Raw genomic sequence first — 27,388 nt, forward strand, 5'->3', positions numbered from 1 at the left:
TGGTTTAATCAGGTAGCCATTAGCAGGTAAATGACAGAAGGGAAGGTTGAGTTCATGTTACAGGATGTTTTTAAAGATTATTGGCGCAAGAGAGCAAGACTTGAAAAATCAGTGTAGAAGTGGAATGCACTACCTGAAAGGGTGGTGGAAACAGATTCAATAACAACTTTCAAAAGGGAATTAGATAGGTACTTGAAACAGAAAAAAATCGCAGGTGTATCGGGAGAGTGTGGGGGAGTGGGACTGATTGGGTAGCTCTTCCAAAGAGTGGCCACAGACACGATGGGCTGAATGGCCTTCTTCTGTGCTGCAGTATTCGATGATTTAATGTCCATTTTTACTTCTATCCTTAGGTTTGCTCAGTTGAGTTCACAGATTCAGTGTGTCATGTGGAGTATATCTGCTCATTTCACTTGAATGCGCAGCAAGTCCTTTGTGAAAGCAGGACTTGATTATATATTCATTGCTTAGGCATTCTGCTGCTTTGTTTGTTTGTTTGTTTGTGTGATTGTGTGATTGTTGGATGTTTGTGTGTGTGTGTATGTTTGTGGGGGAGGTGTGGGTGTGCAGTGTGGTATAGATGATTGTAAGTGTGTGTATGTTTGTTTGTGGGTGCGGTATGTGTGTGCGTTTGTTTAGAGGAGAAGGGAAATGGCTTCAGATACATATTATTGCCCAAGTAGGTGAGGAAGGGGTCAGACAGATTTGGTTCCTGAATGAGCCAGAAAATAAACTCTGCCCCAAATCTCTGTTGCCAATGGAAGCAAGTTTATACAAGACTTGTTCAATTTAGCCCAAACAAGACATTTTGCAAAATGTTCTCGGGATTTCAGGTAAGCTCCTTTTGCTTTATTCTGTTTTTTTTCTTTTAGTCTCCCTGGTTACCTGATGTGATGTTTGGGGCTGAGAGGTCAGATGCAGTTTTCCTCCAGGCCAGTGAAGATAATAATAGTAATAATAATAATAATAGACCTAGCATTTGTATAGTGCCTTATCAAATTGTTGAGGCATCTTGAAGTGCTTCACAAAATATACTGTAAAGTGAATTAACTGTAATATTTTGTGGTTGAAACACGGCAGCCAATTGCTCACAGCAGTGTCCCACAAACAGTTGTGGATTAAGTGACCACGTTATTATTACTATAATTATTTTTCAACAAGATTATAACCCCCAGGGAGGGATGGCCAATCAAGCAACAACTGGATTCCTACTTACTGCTTGGTAACAGAGGATAAGGAAACTTGCCCAACATTTCATCCTGCTTGGGAATCGAACCCGGGTCCTCTTGCTTGCGAGCCGAGTGCTCTAACCACTGAGCTACAGGACTCCAGATCCTCACTGTCTAGCTGGGTGGCGGCTCCCAAGACTTGACAAACATTAATGCATTGACCTAAAGTGACTCAGGCACATCCGCCCTTTACAATTTCATCTTTTCCTTTTGCCTCTCTCCTCCCTCGCTGAGAAATATCACAAGCTGTGCTTGGCATTGCACCCATTTCATGCAGGCAGGTCTCAAACCTGCATCAGCCTCCGTGCTGAGTAATGACTCGCTAATGCACTGTTGCGCTGTCCTGAAATGTTGTTTTAAGATTATAATAATTATTATGAAAAGATTATTAAGAGTGGCAGATATGATTACTAATTGTGGTGGTGTGACTTCTTGGACTGAGAGCAGGCTTTGTATTGCAATGTATGTCCAGCACTAAGGGAATTATACGAGCTCAAGGCATTTTGGCAAAATCTACTTTAATGTACATCCATAATTGTAACAAAAATGCCCAAGGAATAGGCACAGAAAATAACACCAATGGAACAAAACCATTCTGAATATTAATAACAACTGCTAGATGTTATAATATTTAATACTTGCAGAAATCTAAGCCATCTGGAAGGATTGATGACAGATTAAGTCAGTACAGCAACCATAGCAGAATAGCATGCTGCAATTGAGATGGTCATTTTTGTGCAGCATTCTCTATTCTAGTAACTGTACAAAATCATCCTTTTTTAAAAACTGGCATTTGATGTACCGAAGAGGAGGGAAAAATAGACACTGAGACATTATGTCTCTATAACAGAATACTCCAGATATAAGATTAAAACGTCAAAGGAAATTGATTTTCTTTCTCCCAACGTATGAAAAAATGAATACATTGACCCAAATGACTTTATACCTTATTAGTGCAGAATTGGTAAATAATGACATACTCTGGAATGTCTCAAAAGGTCTCTCCCTAAATAACCACAAGACTTTTCATTGTGTATTTGTATCAGTGTATTTGTATTGGAATACAATAAAACGTCCATAAATATATTTATTTTACAGCAATATCCTCACAATGTATTTATTTGATAAATCTTTCCATGTTGAATTTGTAGCTTGTAGCATACAATTGAACAAAAGCTGAGTTTGAGGAACACATTCCATGATTGTATCCAAACCAACACCACACTTATAGCAAATGAAAGCTTTTGACATCTTCACCTATATTTGAGATGATGTCCTGGCTCAGTTGGTGGTACTTTTACTGTTGAGTCAGAAGATGATGGGTTCAAGTTCCACGTTGGTACTTTGAACTTGCAGTTGAAGCTGGCTCTCCAATGCACTGCCTGCATTGTTGAAGGTGCCATCCTTAGGAAGAGTCATGAAAGCAAGGTTCCGTCTGCCTGTTCAGGTGGACATTAAAGAAGAAAGAATAGAGAAGGAAGTTTCTCCCTGTATCTTGGCCAAAACTCCTCCACATAAAATCATGTTTGCTGCTAGGGCATAAAATCTGTTTCCTATCAAAAGTGGTGGTCAGAATTAACTGGTGTGCAATGATATCTATGCCTGAGGAGTAAGTGTGCTGGTGAGTGGGCAGTGGAGCCTTGTTGATGATTGTTGGGAACTGAGACTTTAGATTATTCGGATAATTTGATTTGTGTAAAAACTTCCTTAGAAGTTATTTTTGGTGATTGATGATTTTTAGTCACCATCCCTCGACCCTCTGGATCTCCCTGATTCAATCCCTCCACCTTGCCCTGGTTTGCCTATCTTCAGATCACATCTGAAGACTTTTCCTCTTCTACCATACCTACCATCACCTCCCCTTTCTCCGAGGCTCAACGGTGTCAAACTACACATTGTCAAGCGTTCAATGAAGAGTGCTAGATAAATGCAAGTTGTTGCTGTTGTATTAATTCATATATATTTCTATAAATAGTTGTGCTTCATAGTAGAATGTTCACTGCTGGTAGAGGAAGTGTGAAAGAGGTCAGGATATTGATGTTGAGAAACATATTGTGCTACAATAGGTTGGTACATTATAAGCATGAGATCAAATTGTCTAATGGACCTTGAGTCAAACCAATCTGGTGATCATAACTATTCTACTTGTACACATTTGATCACAGAGAGAAAATCAGACAAGGGAGAGTGAGTCCTAGATGATGCAGATAAACATAATTGAGTGAAACAGGTCTGTGCTGCAGAAACTCAATTGGAAGATATAGAACACACCGGAGTTGTTTCAATGTCTTAATTACTTGAGTTAATTTATTATCAGTGTCTGTGGAAACAATGTATTTGAAAGAGATTAGCATTGAGAGTTTATGGAAGGAGTGTCACAGTGAGGACAGACGAATATAATGTAACTTGTGAAGGTGAAACCCGTGTTGCTGAATTGAAGCTGCCTGCCTGTATTCTACAACAACAACAACTTGGATTTACTGCGTTTCAGATCGCTTCACAATAACGGATCCCTATTCTAGACTTGGTAACTTGAAGGGAGGATGACCAGAGGTGAAGAGAATATGTTTTACCGACACTACTGTTATCTCTGCTGTTTCAGTCCAGTGATAAAGGAGTGCTACTACATTGTCGGAGATGTCATCCTTCAGATGAGATGTTAAGCTGAAGTTCTGCCCGGCTGTTCTGGAATGGTGTTTCATGCTGATGTGAAAGATCCCAGACACTGTTTCAAAGAGAGGGTTGTTCGCTGCCCTTTCCAATAATAATAATAATAATGTCCTGTCCCTCCTACTTAAGTTTAGTCTTTGAATCTACTAGATGTAGGCCACGATTAGCTGCCATATTTGGTTTCTTTTGGTTTGTTAGGTGTCTGAAGCAAAACGTTTCCATTTTGGAATCCCATCACCATGCTTTATGAGTATCCTAACCAGACAGACAGAGTCCCATGCATGTCAACTGTACATGGAAATGTCCTTGTGTCTGGATTGGAAAGCACACTCCCTCCCTTGAGGGACTGATCCTGATTAATTAATTCTGGAGAGCATTAGGTGCAGGTTGTTGAGATCCAAAGCTCGAGGACCCCAGAGTGTGTTGGGTTACTGCAAGAGTTTAACCAGCTAAAACTACATATTTGGCTATTGAAAGCACTGTCCAGCAAGCTTCTCGCTCCTTATCCACCTATCCGTTAAGGCTTTGGCTTTCAGATTTAACAGAAGCTTTGGTGGGATAAAGCCTGCTCTTAGTGATTGGTCTGTCCTTCCAAGTTCTGCTGATGAGCCAGGCTAGCCGGGCTATCATTAGCAATGCCTCCCAGAGTACCACCTGGTTCAGGAACTAGACTGTAGAAGGCCCCAGAGGATTGACTTGATTCTGACATTCTGTTGCTCAGCATGTCACCTTGAGTGATCTTAGCTCCAAGGAGACTCTCTCTGGTTATCTTTTCCCTCTATCCCCCCCCATGCCTCAGGATAGGATTTAATTTTTAGCGACAATCATGTTGTATCATTTCATATCAAGTACAAGTATTTGTTATCCACATTGTCCCTTTCCTCTGTTTCACATAACTACCCTGAAAACTGCACAGTGCATCACCGCTGATGCATCTTCTAATATTTTGTCCACAGAGTAAACCTGTAAGATGGTAAAGATTTGTTTTTAAGATGGTGTTGAAGGTGACGCACATAGCTGGTTCTTCAAGACTTGCATTTGTTTTATCTAGTGATTCTGTTCCCCTTTTTTGCTTTTCCTCCCTTCTCTCTACGTAAAGTGCTCTGGGACACTACCTTGCGTGAGGGACGCTATATAAATGCATATTGCTATTGTTATCTCTCCTCCTTTTACCTTTCATACAATAGAGAATTGTGGCAGTGATCTTTCTTTATTCTGCAAAACACCATTACTAAAATAGGGGTGGGGAGTGGTGTAGGGGAAATGACAGCTGAACTATGGGATCAAATGGGCACATCCATAATTGCATTCAATATCCCTGTTCTGTCTACTTTTCAACACAAAACCAGGGGTGTGTCCTGGACCTTGTACACAGATATTGACCCTGATAGATAGCTTCACTGCATACTGTGCCACTGACCTCTGTACCTGTTCCTGATTTGCGTTCTGTTTCAGCTTCTATGCTGATATGTGTGATCAGCCAGGTCCCAAGGGGCCTCGGTCTATTGTTGTACCATTTCTCAAGATAAAACACAGAGCTATACTGCAAAATAAGCTGCAGCTTGTCAGGAGACACTAATGAATGAAGTCATCTTTAACCAATTGATGTATTCACGTATTTTCTTCATGGTCCCTCCCGTCCCCCCACAGACTCATTTTTTTAATTCGATCTAAATATAATAATGCTCTCACTTGTGTTGGATAGTGGTTGCTTGATTTATAGCAAGACAATCCATCGTCCCAAGCTCTAAAACGTCATTCACTACATGAAGGAAAATGTTAGTATTTTGAAACCATTTAGTGAAAATCCAATGTATATTTATCATTCACAAGAATAAGACCTTGGTTTAATGTCGCATCTGAAAGGCAGCACCTCTTTCAATGGAGGACTCTTTGTGGAGTCCTGTAGCTCTGTGTTTAGAGCACTCGCTTTGCAAGCGAGAGACCTGAGTTCAATTCCAGGCAGAGGGCGAAACCTTGGGCAAGTTTCCTTACTCCACACGCCTAATAATAATCCCTCCAAAACCAAAAACAATAATAAATTGGTCATTTTCAATCTACGACTGTTTGTGGGACATTGCTGTGCGCAATTGGCTGCCGCGTTCGCCCACAAATATACAGTCAATTCACTTTACAGTGTATTTTGTGAAGCGCTTTGGGACGTCCTCCCGATGTGAAAAGCGCTATATCAAATGCAAGGATTATTATTATTATTGTTATTAATGTAGCACTCCCCTAACACTGCATTGGAATATCAGCTGAGTCTACCAGTTCAAAGGTCTGATGTGGGGCTAAAACCCACAACTTTCCGAATCAGAGACAGGATGCGATCAACTGAGCCAGGCTGATACCTAAATGTAGCAGAGATGCACAAGTGCTTAACTGTGGGCTGTTTACTCTGGAAGCGTATTGTTCAGCATCATACAGAGAAATGCAAAATTATTGATCGGGTAAAAGCAAGGGCTTTGTTGAATATGTGCTGAATGGAAGTACACTTGATTGATCAAAATTGGAGAGACTTTGGGATACTGGTAGAACATACCTCATTGACTACACTTTGCCCTCCTCACTCCTTTTGGTTTGTTTATAAGCCTCGTCAGCTGATGGAAGTAATGAACAAGATATGATTTCAAAGTTGTGTCTGGTTTTCTGTGACTGCATTACTGCATGTAGTTTGATCTCCACAATTTACTGGCTGTTCTGAATAATTTCATAGAATGGTAGAATTCTAAAACACAGTGAAGGGCCATTCAACCAATTGAGATGGTGATAGTCATTCCCACTTGTGTTCATCTATGAGGAAACATCAAATACCCTAGAATTTATTTCTTCTGAAAAGAGAACATCGGGGTAGGGAAGGATTTTCCAGAAGTATTTGAACATTTTAATGCAGAAGATCTACTGTGCTTAGCATTAAAAACAAGGTTATAGCTTCAAATTAAGGATAGTAAAAGTGAAAGGAGAATTTCTTTGTTAAAGAGTGACAGAGGTTTAACAGAAAATGTGATGTAACAAGCAGTTAGAAAGTGTTTAAAAAGAAAGTAGATAAGTTGGGAAATTAGGATTCCTGGATAACAGATGGTAAGATAGATCAGGGTGGCCTTGTGGGGCCATTTCACCGCTCCCTCGTATCATAATCCGTATGGTATGTTTCTGGAAGGAAAATACAAAAATTTTGCATGTAAGGCCCGGGGATGTTTCTCAATTAGGGCATCCGGCCGTCAGCAGCCAAAAGGTTGGACCACCCTGAGATAGATGAATCCAAGGAATCTTTTAGGAAGTTGCATTGAATATCCCTGGAATGTCTCCAGAACAACATCTGTTCTGTTTACTTTTCAACACAAAACCACGCGTGTGTCCTTGACCTTGGACACAGATATTGACCCTTAGATAGCTTTAATGCATAATGTGCCTCTGACCTCTGTACCCGTTCCTGATCTACATTCTGTTTCAGCCTCCACTTTGCTGATATGATGTGATCAACTAGATCCCCAGGTTTAGATAGACAAATAGACCTGCCTGAAACCCTATGTTTCTGGGTGAAAGATAATGTTCAGTAACGTTTCTCACCATGTGCTAGATACCTAGATTTGACTCACAGCAAGAAGCTATCATTGGTGTGGTAATAAAATCCTTTCAGTAACAACCTACAAAATATCTGGTTGGATTCAAGATGTAGATTGGTGTTGGGAGAACATTGATGTTGATAACGGGGGTGCGGGGTCAGGTGTTTGCTGGTGATAGGAGAGAAAAGGCTGAAGTTGAGGGCATTACCAGTGATGGGCAGGGATGGGGGGAATGCAGGGTGATGGTAACAAGGGTATGTGGCATGCAATTCATTCAGGTTTAATGCGAGCACGAAGAATGATCTGTTGTTAAATACGACTACTAATCACTAAATTGATTACCTTTGCACTCTATGTATCCATCCACTGTAAAGCATTCAAATCCCAACACATTAACTGTCACTAATTGTACATCTTGTCTGCAGTGCCCCATCATAAACCAGCAATCATACTTTCATCAAACAATTCATAACTTTTACACAACCCTCTACCCTTTGCTCTGATGTAAAGGATTTTACATAAATTAAGTAATCAACTAATAAATGATCATCATCAACCAACTAATCTTTCTCTGAAAGTCTCGGTCAGTTTTCAATCTATTAAGCAAGTTGTTTACTTCAAGCTATTGAGAGAATTGAATTTTCCACTGCTGGTCCTTACACACCAGTGAAACCTGTAAGCATGTGTTAGAGTCAGGTTTACCCACAAAATACACACAGTCACACACTTTACAGTTTACCTTCTGAAGGCTTTGAGACATCTTGATGATGGAATAAAGTCCTACATGAAATGCTAGCTTCTTAAAAAATATATTATTTGAAGATATTGTCCTACATGCAACTGGTTTTGGTAGCTGGTGCATTCACAAAATTTGTTCCTTTAAGAATTGTATCTGAAAAGTTTATCCCACATGATGGTTGTTGCACATAATTGTCTCTGCTATGCTTTGTAATGCTTGCACTACTACTCAGAGAAACTCTTCATTAGAATGGAGTCTGTTCTGTACAAAACCACCAATTTTCATCTCTATCTTTCTCAGTTGTGCATCCTGCACCTCAAGTGCCCTATTGCCTTTATTCACTCAATAGTTGTAAAGTGGTTACAGTCTCATACCACATCACTACCTGGAACAATTGATGTTTTTTTTATCCTGTGCCCTAGACAGTTCACTTTTCCACGTTTTATTATTGGAATTGACTTGCTGAGGGATATTGCAGCAGAACAGGATACTCTTCTCAATGTGGCATCCAGATACTCAATAGTTAGAGCAGTATCACTGAATTGTGGTCAGAAGGCACCCGAAGCCCAGAGGTTGCTGAAACCAATTGTCTACCACTGCCTCCATTGCAATCCTCAATTGCACCAGAGAGCAGGGATTGAACCTTTAACTCTACCTGCCTGTGTGTCTTAGTTGCTCCCTTTTAAGGTTAATTAAAGAGTTTTAAATCTTCCTATTTAAGCTGGGCCTCCCCATCTTATATAACTGCAATATGTCAATAAAGGGGTTGGATTTCTTCTTGCATGTTGATGTTTATCAAAAGTATTTATGTTGCCTTACCAGGGAAAGATGAAACAGGTGATTTATTTTAAGGAGTACTGCTATGTTGCTGAGGTATGAACCATCTATGCAACAGTACATCGTTACTCCTTACTATTATTTTGGACTGAAGTCAAATAGACTATACATCTAATGAGTCCTTTTACTTTCATCTCTCAGTGCTAAATTTAGGTTGATACCCATTGCCGAAAGCACAACAATTCTTTCTTTCTTTGACAGAACAATATGATGCTACATAACACACCAGTCATCTTGTTAAATAATTTAGTTGGATGTAATGTACCAAATGTCAGAACATGTTTATTGATCAGACTTAATGGGTTGCTGTACTATTTGAGATGGTGTATGTTTTTGTTGGCCCACAGTCAGAAGAATATCCTCAATATGACCAAATTATATGACAAAAACTTTGAAAGTGGTGTTATATCTCGACAGTGCAGAGGTATGCCTCTGGCTCTGCATTATGTTCTGTTTCATCAAGCAAAGCATGGCCCATGCTCACTCACATGCATGTGCAATCCTATATCATCAAGCATCCCTTACTTTATTGTAATGAAGCTGGTGTGTAAAAAAATACACACTAAGACAGAGTCATCTGGGAGGTCACTGGTTCAATCCCCCTTGTGTGCTCAGTGAGCTATCAATGGGTGTTGGTTGAGCACATGATGATGTTTAGCTGTGTTTATCTGGTAAGCAAATTCCTTGCAGATATTCACTGTTTTGGTAATGCAGCTGAGAAGTGGCCATTTTGTTTCTAAGTTCATGGTGTGTATATTTCACTTTAGCAGCAGACTTTGTGTGATACAAAGATTTTTGATGGGGAGTTGGGGACCTATGTGCATTTGGTAAGGAAAGTAAATTTACATCTTCACTGTTTTCTTTTTATCTGTCTTACCCACCTCTCTGCCCTTCTTCAAGTCACACCTAAAAGCTTTTGTCTTTAACCGTACCTTCCCTCCTTTTCTGGCTTGGCATCAAACTATGCCATTGTTAAACTCTCCAAGACGCTACCCATGTGAAAGGCATTATTTAACTGCAAGTTCTTGTTGTTATTGCTTTGGCTCAGTGAGTAAGAAAAGGCAACAGTTAGCACAAGGGCTGAATATTATTTCAAAAGATCTGACTGCGGTAGTCTGGAATAGAATTTTTGTTTGGGGAGTGGTGGTGCAAAGTGTGAATGAACCTTTGCAGCAGTAATGGTTTGAGGACAATCTGTTCCAGGATCCAGTTTTAATAATAATAATAATAATCCTTGCATTTGATATAGCGCTTTTCACGACGGGAGGACGTCCCAAAGCGCTTCACAGAACACACTGCAAAGTGAATTGACTGTATTTTTTGTGGGTGAATGCGGCAGCCAATTGCGCACAACAATGTTCCACAAACAGTCGTAGATTGAAAATGACCAATTTTATTATTGTTTTTTTTTGGTTTTGGAGGGATTATTATTAGGCTCTGTGTGGAGTAAGGAAACTTTCCCAAGGTTTCGCCCTCTGCCTGGAATTGAACCCAGGTCTCTCGCTTGCAAAGCGAGTGCTCTAACCACTGAGCTACAGGACTCCAGAATATTTTACCCAGAATATGAACACATTCTCCCCAATGGGAAAATGTGACCTTTTAATAGTTGGCATAATAAATGCTCTTTTAATTTTTTACTTTATTGAGAAACTTTGCTTTGTCTTCACTGATGACCTCTTTAGTTTGCAAACTAGTTCCCAATAATTTTGCACAGTGGAGAGATCGCCAGCATTCGTTCTTTATGGATAGATCTGTTGGGACTACATTAGCAAGTGATACTGTACACCAGTGATTAATGATCCTCGGCCCCTGGAGTCTTTCCTTTCTCCTGTAATCTACAAACTGGTACCTAACCACAAGCGAGGCTGTTTAACTCAGCCTTTCACCCGTTCTTTTCACCTTCCATGGTTTTCATCTTTCATCCATGGTTCTCTGTCAAATATCTTTCTTAGTAACACGACTGATTAGTTGACGGAAATGTAGTGTTCTTATTTATTATTCCTTCTTCAGTTACCAATTTGTGGTTTGGGAAAACTTGTTTTTAAGGATACCTTTGCCGAAATATTCCAGGGTAGAGAGCAGAATGGGTTGATTGTTAGCCTGTAATAATTCAAACTGCTGGAGATGTCAGGATCCAGAACCTCCAGAAACAACAGAACTATATCACTTGTATTACAACGGTGCAGCTAGAGGCTTTAGTCCAATTAATTCTGTGTTCAAACTGCCTCAGTGTCGTGGTGGCCTGAGGTTTAGCAACACCATTTGTTTAAATGCTACAGGGCTGACAAATTACCTCCCTGTTTCAAGGTTATTCGGTTGAACTGTTAGACCAGCATTCGTCATCATTTAGTCACATCATTGACCCACCACTTCATTAAGTAGCTCTTGAATATCCAGTTCAAGTTACACATCCGTCTGTTTTTTTCCTAATACAAAACAGTGGTTTCCAATCATGTTTTTAGCACTTCCTCTGCAATTGGCCTCCATGTGATACGCCTTCACTTCTATGACTTAGGTGGCTGAGGCTCTGTTGTTTTTCAAGGTCCAAACATACAGTAGTTGCACATTCTCTTCATAATAATATGCATAGCTTGATAACTTGTGTCATGTCTGATTTATCCTGCAGCCTTCAGCCGAGCTCCAGTTCCAATGGCTGTGGTCAGGAGGGAGTTGTCTTGTGAAAGTTACCCAATTGAGCTCCGTTGTCCGGGAACTGACGTCATTATGATCGAAAGTGCCAATTACGGACGGACAGATGACAAAATCTGCGATGCTGACCCAGCCCAGATGGAGAACATTCGGTGTTATCTGCCAGACGCCTATAAGATAATGTCACAGAGGTAAGTGCAGAGAAAACTTACCGTGCAGCTTTGTAGGCTAGGGAAGGTGGTTTCTATAATTTGTACTGCCTTGGTGTTTTCCGGAACACAGTGAGAGCATGCCAGACAACAAATGGGTCCATTGTTCACGGAGTCAAACTTGAACTTTGCCCATTAATCTGTAAGTCAGCAGTGTCCCAGCCGTGGGGCTCGTTGCAGATTTGACTGTACCAAATGGGTGTGTGGTGTTTGATCCCAAATTTGTGCCACATATTGGAACTTCCAAAAGCGTTTGCAGGATCAGTACATGTGTCAGTTGTTGCCAATTAAATAGGTTCTTGCATTTTAAAATCAATCTTTTGCCAATAGAAAATGATTTTCAACAACAACAACTTGGATTTATATAGCGCCCTCCACGCCAGACGGCGTCTCAGAGCGCTTTACAGTTTCGGATCCCGGGAGCGAGCCAGGGGGAGGGGGGAGGGAAGGTGACCAAAGGCGCGGTCGAAAAGAAAGGTCTTCAGCAGAGACCTGAAAATGGGAAGGGAGGAAGCAAGGCGAAGGGAGTGAGGAAGGCAGTTCCAGAGCCTCGGGGCGTAGTGGCTGAAGGCACGGCTGTCGAGGGTGGTGCGGAGGACTCGGGGGACAAAGAGGAGGCCAGACCCGGAGGAATGAAGGCAACAGGTACTGTGCTGAGGAGAGAGGAGGTCAGAGAGGTTTTCAACACAGTTAAACCACATTCCTCATTCCAGCCACAGAAACAGAGAGAAATGGAGGGGAAATCGGGTCTCTTCAACAACAACAACAAGATTCAATTTATAGAGCACCTTTCACGTCGGGAGGACATCCCAAGGCGCTGTACAGTTAGGTCAGGACCCGAACAGGGGGGAAATGGTCAGGGTGAGGGGAGGGAAGGGAGGGAGCGAGGAGGGGGTATAGAGTCGAGAGGGGAGCTGAAGGCACGGTCAAAGAGAAAGGTCTTGAGACCGGCCTTGAAGGAGGAAAGGGAGGAGGCGGAGAAGGCACTGGGGGATGGAGTTCCAGAGCCTAGGGGCTGAGAGGCTGAAGGCCCCGCCACCGATGGTAGGGCGGTTGGGGCGGGGGATGTGGAGCAGACCGGAGCCAGAGGAACGGAGGCTACGGGTAGGTAAGTAGGGGGATAGTAGGTCAGAGAGGTAGGAGGGAACAAGGCCGTGAATGGCCTTGTAGGTGAGGATGAGGATCTTGAATTTGATCCTCTGGGGGATGGGGAGCCAGTGGAGGTGAGCGAGGGTGGGAGTGATGTGGTCCCGAAGCCTGGTGCGGGACAGTACACGAGTTCTGAATGACCTGCAGCTTGTGGAGGGAGGTGCCGGGAAGGCCGGCGAGGAGAGAGTTCCCATAGTCCAGCCTTGAGGTGATAAAGGTGTGGACCAGAGTTTCACCAGCGTGAGGGGTGAGGTAGTGCCGTAGTCTGGCGATATTCCGGAGTTGATGGAAGGCGGTGCCAGTTGTGGCGCAGACATGGGGGAGAAAGGACAGCTCAGGGTCGAACAGAACGCCGAGGTTCCTGACTGCTTTGAGAGGTGGAGAGTGCAGCCTTGGATGCTGATGTTGTCAGCGCCTGAGGTGCGGAGGCGCTGACGTGAGCCAATCAGGAAGGCCTCAGTTTTATGTACGTTGAGCTGAAGAAAGTTGTCTCTCGTCCAGGACTCGATGTCGGACAGGCAGCTGTCAGGACATCGGTGGTCGTGGAGTTGAGGGTAGAGGAGGAAAGGTAGAGTTGGGTGTCATCCACATACATGTGGAAGTTAACCCCATGTCTGCGGATGATGTCACCAACATCTAAACAAGAAAGTTTATTCAATATGTTGGATGTGGACTTCCCGCAAGTACGAATGCACACACCACAACCACATTTCTAGCATTCACAGCTTTCTTTTTATCTCCTTCTGAATGACATATCTGATTTTTTTTATATGGCGTTCTACTGGAGAGATAGATAGTGGAATGTCATTTCCCTTCCTTTCTGAGACATGCGTTTCCAGTTGCGGTGGTGGTGATTTAACCTTGTGGAAACTTAGTTTTTTCAGGCAAAGTTCCCATTATATTTGAGTTGTTTATTCGGGAAATGAATTGATAATAATAATAATAATAATCCTTGCAGTTGATATAGCGCTTTTCACATCGGGAGGACGTCCCAAAGCGCTTCACAGAATACACTGTAAAGTGAATTGACTGTATATTTGTGGGCAAACGCGGCAGCCAATTGCGCACAGCAATGTCCCACAAACAGTCGTAGATTGAAAATGACCAATTTATTATTGTTTTTGGTTTTGGAGGGATTATTATTAGACCTGTGGAGTAAGGAAACTTGCCCAAGGTTTCGCCCTGACGGGAATTGAACTCAGGTCTCTCACTTGCAAAGCGAGTGCTCTAACCACTGAGCTACAGGACTCCACAAATGATGATCTTGAATCCAGTTTCAAAATAAATAAAATAAGGAATGTATTTGAATGATTACTGCCCGGTGGGAGACCTAATTGGAGAGCACCCGGAAAGGGTATTTAGAAGGATTTGGATTTAATTGTCTGTTGAGAAACTTCAAAGAATTAAGCTGTCATCCAGGATAGGCTCTCATATATAGCCTGAAAACAACATGCAATCCACCCCTTGCTAATGCAGCCTGCATACAATATGCAATCCACCCCTTCTATTACACCCTGCTAATACCATACATGGAATGGTATCGGGTGCAATCAGGCCATTTGGCACAACTAATCTGTGCTAATGTTTATACTCCACATGAGCCCCCTCCCCTCCGAATTCAGTCAAAGAAAGTACCCTTATAAGTCGTTGGTGTTGAGAACTTTCTGGCATTTTTTGTATAGAGCTTTTAAATCAGCCATTGGGAGGTGATGACGAAGTTGCCCTTTTCTAGTGGAACGAGATGCCCGCTTCGCTCCACATCAATAAGCTTGAAAGGTTAGGCCCCAGCAGTTACCCCAATGCACACTCTGGGGTCCTCAAGCCTTGGCTCTTGCCAACCTGTGCCAAATACTCTTTGGAAACGCGATGTGTCCCCCTCCAGGGAGAGAGTGCGCATTCCTTTCCAACAGTCTACCTCTGGGATTTCCATCTATAGGTGGGATGCATGAAATTCTCAGTTTGGTTTGGATACTCTTAAGCATAGTGATGGGTTTTCGTGTGTGTCAGACACCCAGTTGACCAAAAAAGATAATAATTCAGGAACGTAACATAGCAGTTTCAGGAACCTGAGCGAAGAGAATAGTGTTCTGTGGAGCTGCCTGTTCGTGTGCCAGTGTACTACAACATCATGTAATAGGTTTCCCCTGAATCTTGGAAAAAATGCATTTCACTTGCTCAGAACACAACCTGCTTGCAACCAAAACACACAACAACAAATAGAGCTCGAGAGACCTATGCTGTTGTGACATCTAATGGCTGCATGCTGGGTTCTTGTGGACATTAAGTTTAGGTAAGTGCAGAGATGGAGACCAAGGTCAAGGAGCAGAAGATAAGTGAAGTTCTACAGAGATGTATTCTGTGTCCCACAGTTATCCCTGATGTTTCTGTTGAGGGTGAAAACAGTTATGATAATGAAACCTTGTTCACACTACATGTATTCATCACTGTTTTGGAGGAAAATATTCTTGTAGAATTAAGAGTTTAGCATTCTACAAATTTTATCAAATATGCATTATCTTCAAATAAGTAAGTCAATGTATGATATGAATCTATACACTATTAAGGGGGAATCCAGGCTAACTGAAGTAGATTATTTTAAGATAATGCATATTTGACAACAATAAACTGTAAATTATGCAATACAATTGCAGTTGCTCAGAACAAAAGCTACTTGCAACCAAAATCATTACCAAATGATAAGAGGTGGTGATGGAAAAGGTTTGGGTTGTGATTGTTGAGTGTTCACCTAAGAATCTGAAACAACATGAAAGTGCTCTCAGCAAATACTACAGTCATTTGCATCTTAAAGTCATCTGAGTAACTGTCGAGATAAATTATTGTAATGTCTTATAATCCATGCTGAGGTCAGATTAGGAATATTGGGGTCTAATTTCAAGAGTCAAGGGATTCCTGCAGGTCTTGAATTGAGGGAGGCCCACCCAGGTCCTGTAGACCTGTTCACTGGAACTCCTCTCAGACACTTAACTCTGTGAAGTGAGTTACATCCTGCTATACTACTCAGAGTAGAGTTTCATCAGATGGGTACTTAATAATAATGCGTTTTTCACAAACTAGACTCTTACGTGTTTTCAACTTGAAGGCAGAGAAGAGCACCCAGTCTAGGAATTCCAGGTTTGGGAACTCTTGTTCTCAGGAGAGGTTCACAGAGATGAAATTATTGTGGTTAAGTAATTGAGGATAATATTGGAGGAAATCACAAGAGTTGGAGATTGAAATGACACAGGATTTCTGTGGGGTTGGCGTATTAGCGATTGAATTGTGCTTAGTGTTAACATTGGCAAAATAATAATTTTTAGTATTAAGCACACTTCAGAAAGCAGTTGTGTCATTCTGAGTAGTGATGTGGAAATAGATAAATATTCTGAAGCTTTTGCTTAACTTTGTCATATTCTGATATTCTGTGAATATCTATGCAGTGTGTCTCTTAACATTTGTAATGTGTTAGGTTTAGTGTAATTTATATAAGGTAGAGCTTGATCAGTCAAATAGGCTTTTTTATATTCTTGTACCTACGAGTCAAATGCAGGTAAATTGTCATGTTGCGTGATTTACTTCTGTTTTATTTAAGAGAAGAGTATATTTAAATCAGATTTTCCTAAAATGAAGATTTAGTGTTTCCTGACTTGTCAAATCTCTTAGCCAAAGTTAGAATTGTTTTAGTTTACTACTAATCTGCAAAATCACTCCATAAAACTTTTTTGGACCATGATTTCAAACTGCTAGGTCAAAGTGCAGCTCAGACAGATTTTAAAATGAGTGTAGTGTGCCAGCAAACAAACATCGCAGAAATTAACAGGGATCCTTTTGCCTTCCCAGTTTTGTTTACAAAATATACAGTCAATTCACTGTACGTTATAATTGGTGAAAAATTTTGAGAGTCTGGAAGACATATTCTTATTATTATTATTAAATAGCCTGAAATCACTTTTGAAGCTGAAGTTAAAAGTTGTGGGTTATCAGTTTGGAGTTCAAGGTGATGAAAACTGACCTAAATTATTTTTTGTCTTAAAAATTGTCATGATTTTAATATTTGGATACTGGGTAGGCATAAGGCAAGCAATGGGGGTCGTGAGAATGCTACTAATTATTTATCATAACTGCCTGCGTGGCTGCTGTTAAAATAGACAAGGACTGATGCAGTGTCCAGTTTCTGAGAAGATTTGTTGGCGGGAGTCGGGTGGGTGGGGGGGAAGGGGGGTCAGAATTATTTCTTAAGGGTTTCTGCACTATCTGGGCATAGCCCTCTTCAGTCTCTCTCTTGCTGCACAACCGCTGATCACGTGTAACCAGGGAGAGGATTGTGCCTGAAGGGAGCGACTCTCCAAGTGAGTGAAATACCACACATATAAAATGATGAAAACTTAAAGTAATTTAATAGCGTTGTGAACATTAAACAATCAAATCCAACTCGACTGGGACACATTAAGAAATGGCAAAAGGAGATGTAATGAATCAGTTGGAAAACCTGCATTTTTTAAGCGCTTCGTTTTTTTTCTAAAACGATGCACTAAGTAGGAATACGGTTGTTAGTCAATTGACAGATTCCTTTTCCGGGGTTAATAATCTCTAATAATAATAATTTGGTCACTCAATCCATGGCTGTTTGTGGGACGCTGCTGTGCGCAATTTGCTGCTACACTTGCCCACAAAATATACAGTCAATTTACTTTACAGTATATTCTGTGAAGCGCTTTGAGACGTCTCGAAGACATGAAAAAGTACTATATAAAATGCAAGGATTATTATTATTTTCCATCTGCCACATTGACTTAGATGGAAAGTAGGTGAGATGCTCTCAAGCCTCTGTGACTGCTGCCTTAGAATAGCTGTTGTGACCCGGGCAAGTGTCACTGTGGGAAGCTCATCTACACTTGGCATCTTTGATGTGACCAGATATTCAGCATCGCTAATGCAAACCTTTTATGAAAGTATAAGGGTGATTAGCCAAGCTGTTTCTGGCTATCAGGAAACAAAGACATGAGGAGGAAAGATTAAGTTTTGGGAAAAAGAGAAGAGTTAAAGGCATTTTTAAGTTTATCAAGGGGATTGATCGATTGAATTATAAAAATTGTTCACCTTTACAAGGGGACACAACTTTTTGTTAAAAAAAATGCGTTAAGAATAAAGCAGTGACCTCAATTTATTTTGCGCAAAAATTCTAAATACATTTTCAGAGAACGCTGTAAAGGGAATGGGAGGAATAGGTTTAATTGATTATGTTGAGAGAGAGAAATAATTAAGAAGGTGGGTCAGTTGGGATAATAATACTTGCATTTGACATCGTTCTGGTGCCTATAACATAAAACATCACAAAATACTTCATGGGTTGTGCGAGGGTTGTAACAATGTATTTGTAGGAAAATGAGGCTTTTTGCGAGCAAATAACTATGATGTGAATGACAACAACCACAACTTGGAATTTATCTGGTGAATTGTTGGCCAGGACACTGGGAGAAAGTCCCTTTTTTACAGATAGTGCTATGAGATATTTAACATCCAGCTGAACAGGCATATCTGACCCCAGTTTATTGTCTTATTTATTAGCGTTTTGCCCAATAAATATACATTCAATTCATTTTACAGTGATTCTGTGAAGCGTTTTGAGACATTTCGAAGATGTGATAAGGTGCTATATCAAATGCAAGGATTATTATTATTATTGGGTTAAGATCAGTGAAAAAAGGCAGGCAGATTGGACCTAATGGACGTTTCCTTTTCCTAATACTTCTGTTTATGTAACATTCAGTACTGCAATGTTATGGCGTGTAATTATTTGCTTGTCAATTTTCTTTCCCCAAATTGTCCCCTGTATACTTTTGACTCCTTTTTCCTTCTATTGCCCTTCAGTACCTGCTCAAGTGGCCTTTATTGATGTGTGAGCCCAAATGGAGGTAACGACAATCTATTTGACTGAAGGGATATTGAAACGTGGCAGCCAATTGCGCACAGCAGTGTCCAACAAACAGTCGTGAATTGAGTGACCACATTTTTTTTAAGGAATTGTTATCTCCAGAAAAGTGATCCACCAATCAACTAACAACCGGGATCCTACTTACTGCTAGGCGTGTGGAGTAAGGAAATTTGCCCAACGTTTTGCCCTGACCAGTAATTGAACCCAGTTAGTTAATGATACAGACAGATACACGAACCTGCAACTCTGGTCTCCGTAGCTGGTGGCTTTACCCACAAAGCCATTGGGGTATGTTTGTTCTGTCTTTAGAACCATACAAGTACAGAGCCATTACACCACAACTGCAGCATTATTAGGTCCTTTATATAAAAGAACAAACCTTTTAAGCCCACCGCTGAGGTCCTCCTAAGGTTTGACGACATGGAGCCAGAGAAAGAACTTTATAGACTTGGTTGGCAGAAAGCCCAGACTTCTTACTCCAAAACTGAATGGAAAACTCTCCGTTTCCTGTGTTTAAAGTTTAGACCCAGATTGTTATGAAGGAAAAATCAAAGCATCTTTTGCCCCCAAGATGCACCATTGCTTACTGCCTCAATAATCTGCTCTTTGTCTTAAGTTTGATGTATGTTTTAATTGTAAAAATCTGTGATTGTGCAGTGGGACAAAACTCAACATAAACTAACTTGGGGAGAGGGGATAAAATCTAAGAAGATTATCAAATGTTGAAAGCAAAGAGTGATTTGTTTCTGCCAGTTCAGTTAATTCGCACGATTGTTGACAAGAGTCCGACACAATTTACAGTGCTGGCCTGTTCCTTGCAAAGAAATAGAATTTGATGAGTTTGCTTGTTTAAAAAGCAGGGGAAACATTTTTTTTATATCATTAGTTAGCATCAGAGTATGAAAGGAAATCCTAAGTTACTCTTTATCCTATGCACCCCAGGTTCTCCTGAGTACCTGACTTACTAGATCTTCGAGTTCCTGTTTTTCTTGGATGGCATACATCAGTCTTGCGTACTAACTTGAATTTCAAACATCGGCGACTGGAATGTTTCCAAATAGTAAATGAGAACCAGGAGTTGTGTATACCCATTGTGTATAATGACAAGATTTATAGATCCTCCCCCACCCCCCCGCCCCGTACCCTGAAATACTTCCAAGATTTTACATACTGTGATTTGTACTTCTTTAAACCCAAAGTCCCGAATTTAACTTGTGAAACGATGGAATTCGGAATTTGGTGAGTCTTGATTACATTTTCAAGCTGGTTTTGCTTTGGTTTTCAATTGGCATAGAGTAAGCATGAGAACACTGCTGTAGCTCAGTGGTTACAGCTCTCGCCTCGCAAGCGAGAGACCTGGGTTCCATTCCCGGCAAGGCAAAATATTGGGCGTAAAGTTTCCTTACTCCACACGCCTCTGTGCACCTTGCATGAAGTAGGAACCCAGTTGTTAGATGATTGGTGGATTGCTTTTCTGGGGATAATAATTCCTTCAGAAAAATAATAATAATATATTGGTCACTCAATCCACGACTGTTTGTGGGATACTGCTGTAGGCAATTAGCTGCTGCACTTCGCCCACAAAATATACAATCAATTCACTTTACAGCATATTCTGTGAAGCGCTTTGAGACATCTAGAAGACGTGAAAAGCGCTATATCAAATGCAAGTATTATTAATATCAAGAAATATAAAATATTTCTCCAAAATGATAGCCAGTCTCATTTGTGGAGTCCTGTAGCTCAGTGGTTAGAGCACTCGCTTTGCAAGTGAGAGACCTGAGTTCAATTCCAGGCAGGGCGAAACCTTGGGCAAGTTTCCTTACTCCACACAGAGCCTAATAATAATCCCTCCAAAACCCAAAACAATAATAAAATTGGTCATTTTCAATCTACGACTGTTTGTGGGACATTGCTGTGCGCAATTGGCTGCCGCGTTCGCCCACAAATATACAGTCAATTCACTTTACAGTGTGTTCTGTGAAGCGCTTTGGGACGTCCTCCCGACGTGAAAAGCGCTATATCAAATGCAAGGATTATTATTATTATTATTTTAAATGCACTGCTCACTGCAGAATATCTACAACCCCTTGAGATGCAGTGTTTTAAAAAGTTGTGTTTTTTTATCCACCAAAGACCTGCATTGTGCTGAAATTATCCAAGGCTTTTAATTTCTTCCATTAGTTTGAAAGTGTGTTTTGAAATGTGAGATTGTTGCTTTATTGCAGCCTTGCTTACATCCAGTCTCCCTTCACTATAATAAAAATGGTGCGAGACAGTGAACCTTCAAGGACTGTCATAGGCAGGTTTTCCTTTTCTTTTCTACGTGCCCATCGCCTGACTTCACTGCGTATCTATTATTCTTACTCATTCACTTGTCACTTTTTCTATTTTCCAGTTGATCAGAACTCTCCACATATCCATTTAGCCGATTAGCTGCTGTAAATTCAGCCAGGAGACAGAACATTAAATTTGCAGAACGGAGAGCTATCTTATCAGGAAGCCACTTTAATGGTGTCGACTGTATTAGTTTCATTTTTCAAGAAAATTTATTTGCCGAGTCTTTGCATAATGAGGAAGAATTTGGGTGGTGAGCTTGTTCATTAGGGTGACAATGTGGAATTAGACTGGAAGTGTTTACTGTTGAATAACTTGTCCCCTCCCTCTCCTGCGGAGTTAATGTCGGCGCGAATGGGATTTGTTAATTGATATTAATAGGGTTATGTGATTAGCCCTGCTTCAGTTTCTTTTTGATTTCCACTTTTTGTTGGCCTTTTAATGCACTTATCCAGAGTTGCCGCAGCTCAGTAATCTGTTTGAAGCCATTTTAATGTCCGCATAATTGGATGGAGTTGAGTGGTGTCTGGGAGGGGGATTTTTTGAAGAAAAAAAAGCCCTTCATTTGTGGGTGCCTGCAGTACAGGGTGAGTGTGTCACGGAAGGAGAGAGGATGGGTGCCGGACATTACAGTGAAGGTGTTTGGTATGAAGTGTTGTGATGCCCAGCACCACTCAGGTGAAAATTAATACAATCAAACTGTGGAATTGAGTTGGACAACATGTCACCGTCTCGTCACAGTGTGAAGTGATGGTGTTTGCTGCGTTGTGGTGATACTGAATGTAGGCTACGGTAATTGAGAGGCAGCCTGATAAGGGAGCATTCTGCTTCAAGAAGCATTTCCATCAAATCCTTGCTCCCAGACATTGGAATTGCTATTACAGTGATTTGGAAGCAAAACCTCAATACAAGTCTCTGATGTCAAACTGCGTTTGTGACCGTAAAATCCTCACTAATTCCTTACTCTGTGCCATTTGAGTACTGCACATTCCACCTACTGGTCTATGGGCAAGTTTTACATAGGAGGGGAATTTCATAATAATAAGCCCTTCACATTAGGAGGACGTCCCAAGTGCTTCATAGGACATATTTTAAAGTTCATTCACTGTGTGAATTACAATTTATCAACTCCCGCATCGTGCTTGAGCATTTTGTAAATTAGATCAATATAGAACTTTTTATTTCCAGCCTCCACCGTCTCTCAAGGGCACGATAATGAATTATATATTATATTATATATTATATTAACTGTAATATATTGTTGAAGAGAAACTACAATGACAACAAGATTTCATTTATAGAGCGCCTTTCACGTCGGGAGGATGTCCCAAGGTGCTGGACAGTTGGATCAGGACCCGAGTAGGGGGGAAACGGTCAGGGTGAGGGGAGGGAAGGGAGGGTCTTGTGGCTCAGATTTTTAATGGGCTTACCAACGAAACCATTTGGGGAGCTTTCAATCTATATTTTCCTATATTTCCATTCCCTGTAAAAGTAAATACAGTCACTGCAGCAAACCACACAGATTAAAGGAACCAAGAATATGCTTTAGCCTTCTTTGCAGTTGCTTACAATGAGAGTGCTTCTTCCAGAGCTTGTATATGCTGTTTAAGTAACATATACTCAAATAGGATATATAATAGCTATTTCGCCCACGAAATATACAATCAATTCACTTTACAATATATTCTGTGAAGCCCTTTGAGACATCTCGAAGACATGATAAGGCACTGTATCAAATGCAAGGATTATTATTATATTATTAAGTAGGCAGTGAACTACACACATTTGGATATCAAGTAGTAAGCAATAGCAGGTCATTCTTCAGATTTCCTCCCAATCCCTATTTCTAATATGTGAAGCATTGCGAGACTTTGTAAGGAACCTGATAGCTAATAAAAGAATATAAAATCTGTATATAATGACTGGTTGCCAGTGCAGTGCGAGATGAATAGCCGTCTCAGTTTTGCTGCCATGATAGAAATGCTTTTCCAATTACTGTATTTGAAAATATGATATTGTAGATGTAGAGAATCCTATTCTGGAACCGTATTTTGCAAACGCTTGGTATTTGTAAATGATTCCTGGCCCAGGCAAACTGATCATACACTGACTTTGGGTTAGCTTTGTATTGCTTTGTTAAATGTTTGTCAAAAAAAATCTCATTACCTGAACAGTGATTGTCAGCTTCACGAATGAAGAAACTTTTGTGAGTGTGATGGTTCGCAGATGGAAATGTTCCCTTTCATTTGTCTGGCTGTAAAATTCTGATAAGCAATTAGATATTGGAGGAATATTAGATCATATCACTGCAGCCTGGCGAAAGTGCTTTCTGTTTCTATTACGTAACCCGGAAGATGAAAGTGAAACAATCCAAGTGCTAAATTAAACTTGATTTTAAAATATTGCAGCACTGTTTATCCTGGATTGAAGCTCTGTCCGCCCCTCTATAGTTATCTTACAGTTGTGAGGCAGAAAATTACATTAACCAAGATCAGCATTTCAGTGTTTTCCTGACATTGCCAGTGTCAGTCTGGCTCAGTTGGGAGCACTCTCGCTTCTGAGTCAGAAAATTGTGGGTTCAAGCATCTCGTTGGGACTGAGTCTTGGCTGAAACACCAATGAAACGTTAAACTAAGGTCCCATCTGCCTATTCAGGCGGATGTTAAAAAATCAATAGGGAATTTCTCCTACAATCCACCAAATCACTCACTTCATGGCCGTTAGTGGGACATTGCTGTGCACAAATTGGCTGCTGCGTTTGCATACAAAATACACAGTGACTGCACTTTACAGTAATTCCTGTTAAGCACTTTGTGGCTTTTTGACAATGTGATGGTGCTATATCAAACTCCATTATTATTACTAAGATAGAATAACATGCCTTGAAGTACAGTGGAGTATCCTATCACTCCCCAGTGATCTTACTTGAACGACATGGATAATATATGAAGTTGGCATCCAGCAAGATATGCCCAATGGCTATTGCACAACAGATCTTCTCACAAAACAGAGTAGACATCATACTTATGCGATCTGTACCAGTCTGAGGAGAAAATACAAAACTGATACCCATTGCTGACTGCTGTTGGTTTCACCTTTGTGAGGGTCCCAAACATTAAATTAGGTTGAGGGGAGAGAAATCCTTTACCCAACAACACTGAGTGTCTTGAGCTTCCAGCCAAGCAAAGACCATAAGAAGCTCAGTATATGTACTTGTAAATGTCTGAATGTGATCTGTAATGTATCATGACTTGAAAACCTTGCCATGGGATCCTTGAAAGTCTAGTATGAATGGAATTAAAAGTATCTATAAGTACGTATTGCAAGTCGAAGATTCAAGGAATGGACGTCTTAAAATTGAATTGAGGCTAAGCCGGAGCAATGTCAGAATCGTCACTTCTTGGTCGGATTTACACTAAATATTCAGAGGGAAGATCAGATCTGTCCTTTTGCAAGTTCACCTTGCTACGTGAGGATAGAGCTCTTTGGCGGGGGGAAGCGGGAGAGAGAGAAAAAGAGATTCATTTTAGAGATGCTTATAAAATTTCCACTAAAGAGAGAAATACTTATTAAAAGAGTCAAGTTCCTTGACTGCCTTATCCTCAAAGTGCCAGATTACTAATGCTGACTTGAAGAGACTACACCATTCAACACATGTAGACTATGTAAATTCAGTAGCTACTGACAGGATATTAATATCGCTGGGATTATATTAGCATGAAATAGCCCATGATTTATAAATGTGGTCACAGCTGCTTGCCTAAGAAATATTTTCCCCCACAGGCTACGTTGTAGGTCAGTTCTTGGAATAAGACATAAATGTTGAAAGTTAGAAGTATTTCTCAATGTAATATTATTTCAGCTTGTACGTTATTGTGGAATGATGCACGGTCATGATACTGTGCATCCATTTAATTATCTACAAATGCAGACATGGAGGTTACGTGAGAAGAATTAATGGGGGTCACTCAAGTTTATAGATATCTGAAGTCTATCTTCCACTCGGTTTGGCACAGTTTATATCAGGGAAAAGAAGCCTCAAAGAATCCCTGTGTTTATTATACTGGTGGTCTATCAAGATGGTCTTTGTTTACTGGGTAATATATGGTGCAGCTTTTCAACCTTGATTAGATCTATTTTGTATCTGGCAGCCTGAATTTCCACAAGGAAAGCTACTTGCAACTTGACGCAAGTTTTTTTTTATTCAAATGCTTTTTAGAGTGGATTATTTGCAATTGAATTTGATGCCAACTTCAGCAACACCTTTGTAAGAGGTATAGGGGAAAAACTGTGTTCTGCAGAACAAGATTCTAGTTTAGTTGACAATGGTGATGGTGATGGTAATGGTGGTGTGAAGCAGAACAGTAGTGGCTCCTGCTTTCAATAAGTAAAAGACTGAAAACAAATCCTGTCTCATGTCTCAAACCTTTTTTGAGGCTAGCCATCTCTAATGATATTTCTATTTCACACTTTCTATGGATATAAAGTGATAGAATTCCAACCAGTCGCTATTGATCTCTTTCTGTCTTGCACTCTTTCTGTGTCTTTAACATTCAGGCTCTTTTGCTCTGACTTTATCCATTCTATCTCTTTCTCTGACTCCAATCATGCCATGTGCAAAATTATCAACTCTTATCTTTGTGCTATCGGTAAATAAACATTTATTGCTTGGGTAAAGCTGTGCGCATGCATGGGAGATAAGCAGGGACATGATTCACTTGCACAGCGGAATAGGTCCGTCCCTAGAAACAGCAACTATGCACATTTGGACAAGTGAACGTCGAATTCTATTGGCGCTTATGACAGAATGTGTGGGGATTCTTTCACAGTAGCCAACAAAAAATGCATAGGGAAGCCTCCTTTGATGGGTCACCAGTGAAGAGTAGTAATAATAATAATAAGAAAGCAAAATATGGCAAGGAGTTGCTGGTAATCACCTGAGAAACATGGTAGTTGGGCTTGTGGCTGTTGTACATTGGTACATTCCAAAGAAACAAATTAAAATTATAATCCTTGTTATCCATATACAGTATTCTGAGGAGCCTATGTGCAAAATCACCATTTTGCTCACGGCAATATAACAAGTAGTGATCTTCAAAAAATGGAAACCACACCAGAATTTAGTCAGTGTGAAGGTGAATTCTTTCTTGATCACTATGTATTCTAAAATATCGCTCTGTCTTTTAAAAACTGAGAGTTAACTCTCTGAGAGAGTTAACATGTCTTGTGATAGAGGTGTCACATTATAATGCACTGAATTTCTGTTTAACTTGGTTTCCGTTGAAGCTCATTTTTTTAAAGTTTGGTAGCCAGAAAAAATATTCAAATTTTTCATCTCAAACATTTTTCAAGAGTTGCTTTTGAATTTTGCGTGCTTCTCTCATAAAGGCTATGTTAAATGAAACTGCATCTGATCTGCTTATTGTTTGAGGTTACTGTTTCATCTTATTCTGTGAAATGAGAGCTTGCTGGACAAAGTTTAAAAAACATGCATTTTTATGAATTTTGGCACAAGTTCCATATTACAAAATGTGGACTACCATTCACCCATAAAACACCCATATCCTGTGAAGCGCTTTGAGACAACCTCCTGCCGTGAAAGGCGCTATACCAAATGTAAGGATTATTATTCTTACAAAATGGTGTGCTACCTTACGAAACTAGTGCAGAATAGTAATATTAAATCTCTGTGTAAGATAGTGCCATTGATACAACTCAAGTAAGGTAAGATATCAAGAACATAAAAAGTCTGCCAAGTTCTTCATATCTAGATTAATAAATTCTGAAATCCTAGACAAACTAGAATCAGTCGCATCAGTGTGGCATCCTGCTATCTTAATGAGAAGTGGAGATTTGGCTTCACTCCAAATTTTCATTTCATTTAGGAAAACAAATCCAACCCCAACCTATCCAATTTAGTATTTTTGGAAGTCCTATTTGGATAGACTGAAATGTCACGCACAGATTGAAGTCATCCTGTTCATGGATGGTTCTTGTTCCAGAGACTTGTTGTGATTAGGCATTTTGAGATTTGTAGCAATTATTCAATGAAATGTGCAGGAGCTGTTCAG

The 27,388-nt window shown here is 40.5% G+C and overlaps 1 protein-coding gene across 4 annotated transcripts in view; it reads left to right on the forward strand.

The window, feature by feature from the left end:
- The window catches only part of adgrl3.1 (adhesion G protein-coupled receptor L3.1), a 297,007-nt gene that overhangs the window by 35,409 nt on the left and 234,210 nt on the right, over positions 1-27,388 (forward strand). For all 4 annotated transcript variants that reach the window (XM_007905934.2, XM_007905930.2, XM_007905931.2 and 1 more), the window contains exon 2: positions 11,668-11,881. In XM_007905934.2, the coding sequence (XP_007904125.1) occupies positions 11,668-11,881 (214 nt within the window). The remainder of the gene's footprint in view (positions 1-11,667; positions 11,882-27,388) is intronic.

Source organism: Callorhinchus milii, unplaced genomic scaffold, assembly GCF_018977255.1.
Source record: "Callorhinchus milii isolate IMCB2004 unplaced genomic scaffold, IMCB_Cmil_1.0 Scaffold1, whole genome shotgun sequence".
In the NCBI taxonomy this organism is placed as follows: Eukaryota; Metazoa; Chordata; class Chondrichthyes; order Chimaeriformes; family Callorhinchidae; genus Callorhinchus; species Callorhinchus milii.